Genomic DNA, 12,486 nt, shown 5'->3' on the forward strand with positions numbered 1-12,486 from the left:
CCGGAAACCTGTAACCCGTAACCCGAAACCCGATACCCGTGACCTCAAACCCGTAACCAGTAACCTGAAACCCGTAACCTGAAATCCGAAACTCCAAACCCTAAACCCGAAACCCCAAACTGGAAACCCGAAACCATAAACCCGTAACCCAAAACCCTAAACCTGAAACCCTAAACCCTAAACCATAAACCCTAAACCACATACCCTAAACCATATACCCTAAACCCTAAACCCTAAACCCTAAACTCGAAATCCTAAATCGAAAACCTGTAACCCGAAACCCAACACCCGTAACCCGAAACCCGAAACCCGTAACCCGAAACTTCAAACCCCAAACTCGAAATTTGAAACCCTAAACCAGAAATCTATAACCCGTAACCCGTAATCCGTAACCCGAAACCTGTAACCCAGTAGCCGTAGCCCGAAATCTGAAACCCCCAACCCTAAAACTGAAACCCCACACTCGAAACCCCAAACTCGAAACTTGAACACGATACCCAAAATTCCATACCCTAAACCCGAAACCCAAAACCCGTAACCTGAAACCCGATACCCGTAACCCGAAACCGGAAACTCCAAACCCCAAACTCCAAACACGAATCCCGAAACCGAAAACTTGTATTTCGAAACCCCAAATCGGAAACCTGTAACCCGAAACCCGAAACCCGAAACCCGAAACCGGAAACCCGTAACCTTAAACCCGTAACCCGAAACCCCAAACATCAAACCCGAAACGTGAAACGTGAAACTCGAAATCTTAAATCGGAAACCTGTAACCCGAAACCCAACACCTGTAACCCGAAACCCGAAACCCGTAACCCGAAACCCGAAACCCGTAACCCGAAACTTCAAACCCCAAACTCGAAATTCAAAACCCTAAACCGGAAATCTATAACCCGTACCCGTAATCCGTAACCCGAAACCTGTAACCCAGAACCCGTAGCCCGAAATCTGAAACCCCTAACCTAAAACCGAAACCCCACACTCGAAACCCCAAACTCGAAACCCCAACACGATACTCGAAATTCCATACCCTAAACCCAAAACCCAAAACTAGTAACCTGAAACCCGATACCCGTAACCCGATACCTGAAACCCAAAACCCGATACCTGAAACTCGAAACACGATGCCCGAAACCGAAAACTTGTATTTCGAAACCCCAAATCGGAAACCTGTAACCCGAAACCCGTAAAGAAAAACCTGAAACCCGTAACCCAAAATCCGAAACTCCAAACCCTAAACCCGAAACCCAAACTGGACACCCGAAACCCCAAAAATCAAACTCGAAACGAGAAACTCGAAACCCTAAATCGGAAACCTGTAACACGAAACCCGATACCTGTAACCCGAAACCCAAAACCCTTAACCGAAAACCCATAACCGGAAACCCGTAACCCGAAATTCGAAACCCTAAACCGGAAATCTGTAACACGAAACTCGTAACTCGTAACCCGTAACCCGAAACCTGTATCCCGTAACCTGAAACCCGTAACCCGACACCCGTAATCCTAAACCCGTAACCCGAAACCCTAAATCTGAAACCCCAAACATCAACCCCGAAATGTGAAACTCGAAATCCTAAATCGGAAACCTGTAACCCGTAACCCGAAACCCAAAACCCGTAACCCGAAACTTCAAACCCCAAACTCGAAATTTGAAACCCTAAATCGGAAATCTATAACCCGTAACCCGGAATCCGAAACCCGTAACCAGTAACCTAAAACCCGTAACACGGAATCCGAAACTCCAAACCCTAAACCTGAAACCCAAACTGGACACCCGAAATCCTAAACCTGAAACACCAAACATCAAACCCAAAACGTGAAACTCGAAACCCTAAATCGAAAACCTGTAACCCGAAACCCGACACCCGTAACCCGAAACCCAAAACCCGTAACCCGAAACTTCAAACCTCAAACTCGAAATTCGAAACCCTAAACCGGAAATCTATAACTCGTATCCCGTAATCCGTAACCCGAAACCTGTAACCCAGAACCCGTAGCCCGAAATCTGAAACCCCCAACCCTAAAACTGAAACACCACACTCGAAACCCGAACACGATACCCGAAATTCCATACTCTAAACCCGAAACCTAAAACCCGTAACCTGAAACCCGATACCCGTAACCCGAAATCCGATACCTGAAACAAGAAATTCCAAACCCCAAACTCGAAACACGATTCCCGAAACCGAAAACTTGTATTTCGAAACCCCAAATCGAAAAACCTGTAACCCGAAACCCGTAACCAGTAACCTGAAACCCGTAACCCGGAATCCGAAACTCCAAACCCTAAACCCGAAACCCAAACTGCACACCCGAAATCCTAAACCCGAAACACCAAACATAAAACCCGAAACATGAAACTCGAAACCCTAAATCGGAAACTTGTAACCCGAAACCCGACACCCGTAACCCGAAACCCAAAACTCGTAACCGGAAACCCGTAACCTGAAACCCGTAACCCAAAATTCGAAACCCTAAACCGAAAACCTGTAACCCGAAACCCGACACCCGTAACTCGAAACCGGAAATCTGTAACCCGAAACCCGTAACCCGTAACCTGAAACCAATAACCCGAAACCCGTAACCAAAAATACGAAACCCCAAACCCTAAACCCGAAACCCCAAACTGGAAACCCGAAACTCGAAACTCCAAACCCGAAACTCAAAACCCGAAACCCGAAACCCGAAAAACAAATCGAGAAAAGCGAAACATATAACCCGAAACCCTAAACCGGAAAGCCGTAACCCGAAACCCGAAACCCAAAACTCAAAACAAGTAACCCGAAACCCGAAATCTGAAACCCCAAACCGTAAACACGAAACCCCAAACCCAAAACTCGTAACCCGTAACCAAAAACCTGAAACCCGTAACCCGAAATCCGAAACTCCAAACCCGAAACCCAAACTGGACACCCGAAATCCTAAACCCGAAACCCCAAAAATCAAACTCGAAACCCTAAATCGGAAACCTGTAACCCGAAACCCGACACCCGTAACCCGAAACCCTAAACCCGTAACCGAAAACTCGTAACCGGAAACCCGTAACCCGAAATTCGAAACCCTAAACTGGAAATCTGTAACCCGAAACCCGTAACCCGTAACCCGTAACCTGAAACCCGTAACCTGACACCCGTAACCCTAAACCCGTAACCCGAAACCCTAAATCCGAAACCCCAAACATCAACCCCGAAACGTGAAACTCGAAATCCTAAATCGGAAACCTGTAACCCGAAACCCAACACCCGTAATCCTAAACCCGAAACCCCAAAAATTAAACTCGAAACGAGAAACTCGAAACCCTAAATCGGAAACGTGTAACCCGAAACCCGACACCCGTAACCGAAACCCAAAACTCGTAACCGGAAACCCGTAACCCCAAATTTGAAACCCTAAACCGGAAATCTGTAACCCGAAACCCGTAACCCGAAACTTCAAACCCCAAACTCGAAATTCGAAACCCTAAACCGGAAATCTATAACCCGTAACCCGAAACGTGAAACTCGAAATCCTAAATCGAAAACCTGTAGCCCGAAACCCAACACCTGTAACCCGAAACCCGAAACCCGTAACCCGAAACCCGTAACTCGAAACTTCAAACCCCAAACTCGAAATTCGGACACGGTGTTAATGTCAACTTAACGGAGATGACCAAATTGAAATCTTTTTAGATAATTGGGGTACTAAATTGAACAAACCAAAAGTATAGGTACTAAATTAAACTTAACCAAAAATTGGGGTACCAAATTAGTAATTATACCTATAATAGTTTACCTTTGACTTTCATATAAATGTTAATGCTTTGTTTATTGTAATTTATTATCTATATGTTTTATTTTATATGAAAATGTTATATTATCTTTATATTGTATGTAAATTTGTTCTTATAAATATATATTATCGTAATTTCTTATACTTTATGATATCTTCGATGAAACTCTAAACTCAATTTTGACCGATTTCTAACCCTTAACCTATATGTTTAAACTTAAAAAGGACGTTATACTGAAATAACGGCTACATCATTTGACAGTGCATCATATCACAGTAACAATCCATGTTAGACACCGTTCTTAACTAATATGACAGAGTTAACAAAAATAACCTAATTAAATAAAATTTACCAAATTTAAAGTCAAATTAAAAAGAAATCCTAAAGTAGATTAAACCTAAAGATGTCACATCTATCTATATAATATACAAATGAAATCATACAAAGTACGAAAATTTTTTATCTAACACAAAAAGCAGCATACAAAAATTTAACTAAAAGTAGAAAATTTTATTACTTTTAATTTTTGTGATACGTGGCTTTCTAAAATGAAAGAACGTTGAACTATTTATGTGTGACACATATCCAAATTTTTAAAGAAAAATAATTCTTTAACAATTTAATTTGAATAATTTTCTTTTATTATCTTATGTGACATATTTTTATTTTTTTCATTTTTCTATATTCCTCGACAAATCATAACAAAATGAATTGTTATTTATTTAAATGAGAACTAACCTATCAATTACTCAACATATATTTATGGATTTCTAATTGTATAATCCACTTTCCACTCTAAAATTACCATTTTTCTTTTGTGCCCTCACGTAATTTATTATATCAAATAGTATTTAAAATTACAATTTAAATTTTTTTATTTTTAAAATATTTTTTATTTTAAATTGTTTTATTTTAAAAATATGTAAAATACTGTATAGAGACATATGATTTGTTATTAGATAATGATAATTAGTATGATAATTATTTTAATTTAAAACATATGATTTGTTAAAAAGTAAAATTACAAAAGAAGTATATATATTAAAAAAATAAATCGTTTGCATATAATGACATATATAAAAATGAATTTTCATTAATGGTAAAATAGATAATTGAAATAAATAAATTATTCAAATATATTAATACTTTTTTAACTTCAAATTTGAGAAATTCTTCTTAAAATGTTATTGTCTTAATGTTAAACCCCAAACTGCAGAATTCAATTATAATATCTTAACAGTGTTACAGAACTAATATTCAAATAGTATTACAAAATAATTTTACAAAAAAATTACAAAACAATTTTATTGTCAATTTTAATACTATTATACCTTATATTGCACATACCAACAATTATAAGATTATATAAGTAGGAGCACTAATGATATTCACCAAAACCTTTTAGAAATTTAGATGTGTGGAGTACACACATAAGTTTTAGGAACATGGTGAAGACATGTTGGGAAAGTTATAAGATGAATGGAAATGCTATTTGGACATTAAAAGAGAAATTGAAAAGAATGAAAATGGACTTAAAAGTATGGAATAAGGAGATTTTTGGCGATATATATAAAAGTAAAGAAATGATCATATCTAGCACAAGTAAGCTAGATAAAAGAGACGAGGAGAGTGACCTAGACCAAATGGGTAGGGAGGAAAGAAACATTCTGTTTGCTGATTTAAAAAAGATAAATTTTAAACTAGAAGCTTTAGAAAAACAAAAGGCAAGAGCTAAATGGTTAGAGGCAGGAGACATGAATACAAAATATTTCCATAGGTTAATCAAATGGAGGAGAATTAAGAATATGATTAAGGGATTGTATATTGACAATGATTGGTGTGAGGATCCCATTAAGGTTAAATAGGAAATTAGATGTCAATTCAAAAACAGGTTCACAGAGCATAACAATATGAATATAAGGCTTGATAATATAGAGTTTCCCTCTATTAACCGAGAGGATAATGATATGCTGACCAACAGAATCACAGAAGAGGAAATTAAGACAGCTGTATGGGATTGTGACAGTAACAAGAGCCCAGGTCCGGATGGCTTTAATTTTAATTTCATAAAGCAATTTTGGGGTCTTATTAAGGAGGACATAGTGAGGGCAATAACCTGTTTTCATAGTGGTGGGAGTTGGCCTAAAGGTACTAATGCATCCTTTATAAGTCTTATACCTAAGGTAGATAATCCTCAAAGTATGAATGAATACATGCCTATTTCATTGGTAGGGAGTGTATACAAAATTATCTCTAAAATTCTTGCAAAAAGGCTGCAAAAAATTCTACATAAAGTTATAGACATTAAACAATCAACTTTTATAGAGAATAGAGGATTACTAGATAGTGTGGTGGTAGCAAATGAAGTGGTAGATGAAGTAAGGAGGAAAAAGGAGAATTGTATCATAGTAAAGGTCGATTTTGAGAAAGCTTATGACTCGGTAAAATGGGATTTCCTCTTTTATATGATGGAAAAACTAGGATTTTGCTCAAAGTGGATTAAGTGGATTAGGGGATGTCTACAATCATCAACGATTTCTGTCCTAGTAAATGGTAGTCCTACAAAGGAGTTCAAACCTGAGAAAGGGCTTAGACAAGGGGACCCACTAGCTCCCTTTCTATTTCTTCTTGTGGTAGAAGGGCTAGCAAGAGCAGTGAGACAAGCTGAAAGTAAAGGTTTATTCAAAGGAATAAAAGTGGGAAGGAAAGAGATAAGTGTTACCATGTTGCAATTTGCTGATGATACATTATTTTTTTGCAAAGAGAATACTCAAAATGTTATGGTCTTAAAAAGCATACTTAGGTGTTTTGAATTAGCTTCAGGATTAAAGGTAAATTTCCACAAAAGTAGGCTAGCTGGGATAGGAGTACAACCTACAACCATAGATAGGTACTCAACTTTATTGAACTGCGGCACTATGAAAGTTCCATTCACTTATCTAGGTATACCTACTGGTGGAAATCAAAGAAGAAAGGAATTTTGGCAAGGCTTGATGTCAAAAATCAGAAAGAGATTATCTAGATGGAAAGGTAGACACATCTCATTCGCAGGAAGAGCGACTTTAATTAAATCAGTATTATCTGCCATGCCTCTATTCTTCATATCACTCTTCAAAATGCCGTCTATTGTTAGGAAAGAAATAGTTAAAATACAAAAAGACTTTCTATGGGGATGGGGCCATGAGGGTAGAAAGATTGCATGGGTAAAATGGGAAACCATATGTAAGCCTAAGGAAGAGGGAGGATTAGTAATAAAAGACTTGAAAAGATTCAATTATGCCCTTCTAGGTAAGTGGAAATGGAGACTAGGAAAGGAGGAACGAGGTCTATGGAGTGATATCTTATTTTCAAAATATGGGTCATGGAGAGCTTTAAATGATAAAAACAACCGCCAATTAGACTCATGGTGGTGGAGGGATCTTAGGAAAGTTTGTGGTAATGGAGAGTGGGGAGATTGGTTTGATAATAATATTATTTGGAAGAGTGGAGATGGAAATAGAATTTTGCTTTGGGAAGATATATGGATAGGAGATTTACCCTTGAGGGATAAATATCCTAGAATTTTTGCAAATTCAAACAAAAAGAAAGCAAGACTAGTTGAGGTTGGAAATTGGTATGAGAATCAGTGGAAATGGAACATATTGTGGAGAAGAGGGTGGTTTGAATGGGAAAAACCAATGGTAGAAGAAATGATGCAATACATCGAGGGCTGCACATTGCATAAGGAAAAAGAGGATGAATGGGTTTGGAGAGGGGATGCCACACAAGAATATACGGTTAAATCTGCATATAAGAAGATGCAAAATGGAACTATAGGGGATGAAGAGACTTTGTATGGAACTTTCTGGAATGTTAAAGCTTTACCCACAACTCACATTTTTGCATGGAGAGTACTACATAATAGGGTAGCAACATATGATAATCTACTTAAAAGAGGAATTCTTCTGGAGAGTAGAAGATGTGTCATGTGTGACACTTGTGACGAATCAGTATGCCACTTGTTTCTCACCTGTAGGGTGGCTACTCAAATTTGGAAGTTGTGCGATTCTTGGATTGGTGTTTCGTCAGTACATCATAATAGAGCAAAAGACCATTTCCTAGGTTTTGATATGCTAGGGCTTAACTCTAAAGGAAATTGTGTATGGAGGAACGTGTGGGTGGCTATATTATGGGGTATATGGATCCATAGAAATAATTATATATTTAGGAACTCTAAAATAGATAGTGAGGAAGTGTTCACATTAGTACAAATTAAATCTTGGGCATGGATCACAAGTAAGTACCCAAAAACATTTTTTTCATATTCTGACTGGTGTTTGAGTCCGATCACTTGCCTCAAATCTATGTGCTAAGAACTTTTTGATGCTAATGAAGAGAGGTGTTGGGTAGTTCTTGTAGTAGATGACTAAATGTAAGCCCAAAGGGAAAGGTGGAATTAATGAAAATGTGTGGAATGCTAAAAGTAGAGATGCCAAAAATATACTTGCTCTTATTCCTATAAAGATAAAAGGTTGTGCAAGAATATGTTGAGAACTAACATGCAGGTGGAATCCATGAGAAAGGAGTAATAGCCAAGAAGATCAAGTTCAAACATCAAGTCAAGTGGAGTTGGGAAGCTTAAATGAAAAGCTATTAAGGGACCTTTGCAATAAGTTTTGACTGCCTTAACATGTCCTATAGGTATACAAGTAGGAACAATATGTAAAGAATATGAAGGTTGAAGATTATTCTTTGGAGTCATTACATGTATGAGCTCTTTAAATATAAATGTGGGGTGGATTACTGAAAAGTATTTTGAACATCATCATGGTGGTATTAGTTATAGTGCTCATGTCAATGTAAATTAGCTACTTTATTATTGTTTTAGTGTCGGGACTATTATGGAGTTACAACATAATAGTAACCAATCTGTAATGTTTTTGTAACTTGTAAAAGGGTTAGGGCATCCCAAATGTCCTATTATATTTATTTAAATTTTGTTGCTGATAAAAAAAAAAAGAACTATTGAAAGTACTAGTTTTTGTACAGTCATGTAAATAAATTCCATATTTCAATCATTAAATTAGACTTATTTATCATAATCATAATACAATACAATACAATGTTTAATATACAATATAAGTAATTTTTGAAACATAAAAGATAGTTAACAACTACCCACTTAATTTTGTACAACTAATATCGAAATTATAAATTAATTTTACTAAAAATATACCAAGTACATCCATGTTACTGTCAACTTTACAATTATACCTCATATTTCAGACACCAACAATTAGAAGATTATATATAATTAGTAATGTATTAAATTGATTAAGAGATAGTAACTTATTAAATGGTTTAATATTTACACTACTTTTACTGTTCTTTAAAACATTCACTGTTTGTTTCCTCAACGTCTAAAATATAACTCATTTTTTAAAGTAATAAGCTAATATTAAAAAAACACAGTAATTGAGACTAGTTATTTCTATAATAAGCAGTAGCATTACATAAGTGGTTTCAATTCAGAATATGGGAAATACAACCCTAGATTTTTCCTTTCACTTCCCAATGCTTAGGTTCTCATGGCATGACATCAATTTCAATGCAAAATAAATTGTTCTCAAAGGATTTGATATGTTAGATAGTGAGGTGTTCCTATAAGAAACTGAAGCAGTTATGTAGACCTCTGATATTCCAAGGCATGGCTGATAGGATCAGCAGTCAAAAATGAGGCAGATTAATGATTTGAAAAAGGATGTCCACTTCAATTTCACCTTCCACTTCAACATCACTATTCAGACCACTGGCATCCCCAATCTCTACTTCAGCGGCCTCTTCATGGGCCTATACTTCACCACCGTGGTGGACAATAACATTGAACCTATCATCACTCATTGCCCTAAAATAATTTAAACAGATAAAAAATATGTATTATTAAGCTTACTTTAACGCAATGGGGGACCACTGCTACAATAAATTACAAATAAAATAATGGGAACCATTACACCAACATCGACAACCGACAAACAAACCAACTAAAATAATACCCCACTGAACCCCACCAATAATGAAATGACAAGTATTAGCTGCTTCCTCTGCAAATCTGAACTCAAGAAAGACGAAGATAAAGAAATTTTCCTAATTGCAAAATTTCTCCTAAATTGAAAAATTAACGTTAATTAGCCACCTACACGTAACACACCCTAATACAAACTGTGTCACCTGTATAATGTTCTGTTAATGATTTAAATGACGTTACAGAAAAGGACCAAATAAAACATGAATTGCGAAAATGAGGACCATTCTAAACATTCGGTAAAGATGAGGACCATTTTAAACATCCTGTGAGAATGAGGACCATCCGCAACAAACACTACGAAAATGAAAATGAGGACAAAAAAGGTATTTAAACCTAATTTAATAAACTAATACTAAAAAAAAGAAAGTATTCAGACTAGTTATTATTAATAAGTATTTAATCACGCAACTTGTTTCAATGCGGAAATACAACCGTCGGTTATTCCTTTCACTTCCAAAGCTTAGGTTCTAAATGGCATCCAATGCGAAATTAAAGCCTTCTCAAATGATTTTGATACGTTGGGCAGTGAGTTGTTCCTATAAGAAAACTGAAACAGCTGTGTACACTTTTGGTATTCTAATTTTTAAAACATGATTATTATGATACATCTATGATTATTTATGATTATTACCATGAACCAAAACTGGTGCAGTAAAAAAAAAAAAACTGAAAGGAGCATTTATTTTCATTGAGTAATATCAGTGGCAGTGTTTAATAGGTGATAAGTGATACCATTACTTAAGTTGTTTCAATTCAAAATATGGGAAATACAACCCTAGGTGTTTCGTTTCACTTCCCAACGCTTAGGTTCTCATGGCATGCGCCTCAAATCCAATGCAAACGTAAATTCTTATCAAAGGATTTGATTATTCTATAAGAAACTGAAGCAGCTGTGTCCCAATCAGATATTCTCAACCATGGCTGATAGGATCAGCAGTTTGCCAGACTCAATCCTTTGTGACATTTTATCTTCTCTTCCAACCAAAGAGGTAGTTGCAACCAGTGTTCTCTCCAAGCGCTGGATCTTTCTATGGCGTTCAGTTCCCTCTTTCCATTTCGACTACAATCATGACAAATACAAAGAGGCATGCACTCATTTTCTTCAATCGGTGGACTCTTTTCTGCTTTCGCGTGATAGAGAGCAACCCCTCCATAGATTTCGCCTCACATTTGACTCTACCCTTGACCAAACCATATGTATCAAGACATGGATTACGGCTGCAGTGAGTGGAAGAGTTCAACACCTCGACATTAATTGTAATCGGGACATTGTAATGCCATCTGTGTTTAGCTGCAAAACTCTTGTAGTTCTCAAGTTGAATTCGATAACAGTGGAAGATTTTTCCTCTGTTGATTTGCCCTTGCTTAAAATCTTGTACTTGAACTCTGTTAGTTTACCAAGATATCTGGATCTTTCACAGATTCTCTCTGGGTGTCCTAATCTTGAGGACTTGGAAGTCATGGGTTTGGCTTGTGAAACTAAAGGAAAGTTTAACCGTTTGACCAAGTTGGTTAGAGCCAGCATCAATGAAAACTTACTTCCATTGGAAATTGTCAAGGATGTTGAAGTTTTGCTCTTAAATTGGGTAATGCATGTGGGATTTGTTTCTTATTACTCTCTATCTCAAAGGAAAAAAAAGGGGGATTTTTATGTTTTGATATCATTTTGTATCTCTTGCAGGTATATCAACGGAACCTGGACCTGGATTTTGACTTTCAAAATTTAGTTCAACTTGAATTGGATTTGCAGGCGAACGAGGATTGGCTTTGGGTCTTGAAATTGCTCAAGCATTGTCCCAATCTTCAAAGTCTTGTCATTTGCATTTATAAGGTTTAATTATTTAAGCTTTTCAAGTATGAATTTCCTTGTTATCTTTTCTTCTAACATTAGTATTAATATAATTTTTATATGTTTGTTGTTATCAGTTCTTTTCTGCATTATTTTTAGGAGGCTCTGGAGAATATGCTTGGCCATATCCACAAAGTGTTCCGGCATGCATTTCATCACACCTTAAAACATGTTGTCTTAAAAGGTACAGTGGTTCTGTAGATGAGTTTCTATTTGCAAGATATATTTTGGAGAATGCAAAATATCTACGGACCATGAAAATCTGCACTGACGGTGATGCTAGCCATGAGAAGAAATTTGATATAATAAGAGATTTATCCTCATGCGATAAGAGCTCAGATTCTTGCACACTTTCATTTAAATAGTTAGTGAAATTTTCTTTTGTTTGTCTTTCCGTTAGAAACTGCAAGAATGTAGACATGTTTACCATTTTAATCTACATTTCTTCACCTCTAATGAAAGTTTGTCACACATTATCCATTTTGTCCAGAATTTTTTGACTCACTTTGAAATTTTAAGATTGTGTTGTTTCAAGAATTCAACCTTTACATCTGCAATAAGCACTGATCTTTATTGAAAGTTGAAGAATTTAGTTAAGGTATAATGAAGAATTTCAGTCGATGAGATGAAGTATAATTTGTAATGCATCTGAGGAGATTGTTTATTTGCAGATGAAAAAAATTATCGTAAGCCTTTATAACGTGATGATATTATATCTGCTTATACTGTTTTCTTTAGGATTCTAAGGTCTATGAACAGCGTAAAGAAATCCATTGCAGAAGAACCCTTTTTTTTATT

General features: G+C 36.4%; 1 protein-coding gene across 1 annotated transcript; it reads left to right on the forward strand.

Moving 5' to 3' along the window:
• The first annotated feature begins 10,753 nt into the window (after positions 1-10,753).
• On the forward strand, positions 10,754-11,889 carry LOC114180926 (F-box/FBD/LRR-repeat protein At1g16930-like). The gene is made up of 3 exons (XM_028067220.1): positions 10,754-11,425; positions 11,521-11,670; positions 11,788-11,889. The coding sequence occupies exons 1-3, from the start codon at positions 10,757-10,759 to the stop codon at positions 11,887-11,889; spliced, it is 921 nt and encodes a 306-aa protein (XP_027923021.1). The 5' UTR covers positions 10,754-10,756.
• Positions 11,890-12,486: the final 597 nt, after the last annotated feature.

Source organism: Vigna unguiculata, chromosome 4 (assembly GCF_004118075.2).
Source record: "Vigna unguiculata cultivar IT97K-499-35 chromosome 4, ASM411807v1, whole genome shotgun sequence".
Classification (NCBI taxonomy): Eukaryota; Viridiplantae; Streptophyta; class Magnoliopsida; order Fabales; family Fabaceae; genus Vigna; species Vigna unguiculata.

Bases quoted from the DNA above. Each gene is read 5' to 3' on its own strand.
- LOC114180926 (XM_028067220.1), top strand. From the start codon at position 10,757: ATGGCTGATAGGATCAGCAGTTTGCCAGACTCAATCCTTTGTGACATT. The intron at 11,426-11,520 runs GTAATGCATGTG...TATCTCTTGCAG, and splicing joins AAGTTTTGCTCTTAAATTGG to GTATATCAACGGAACCTGGA. The intron at 11,671-11,787 runs GTTTAATTATTT...CATTATTTTTAG, and splicing joins TTGTCATTTGCATTTATAAG to GAGGCTCTGGAGAATATGCT.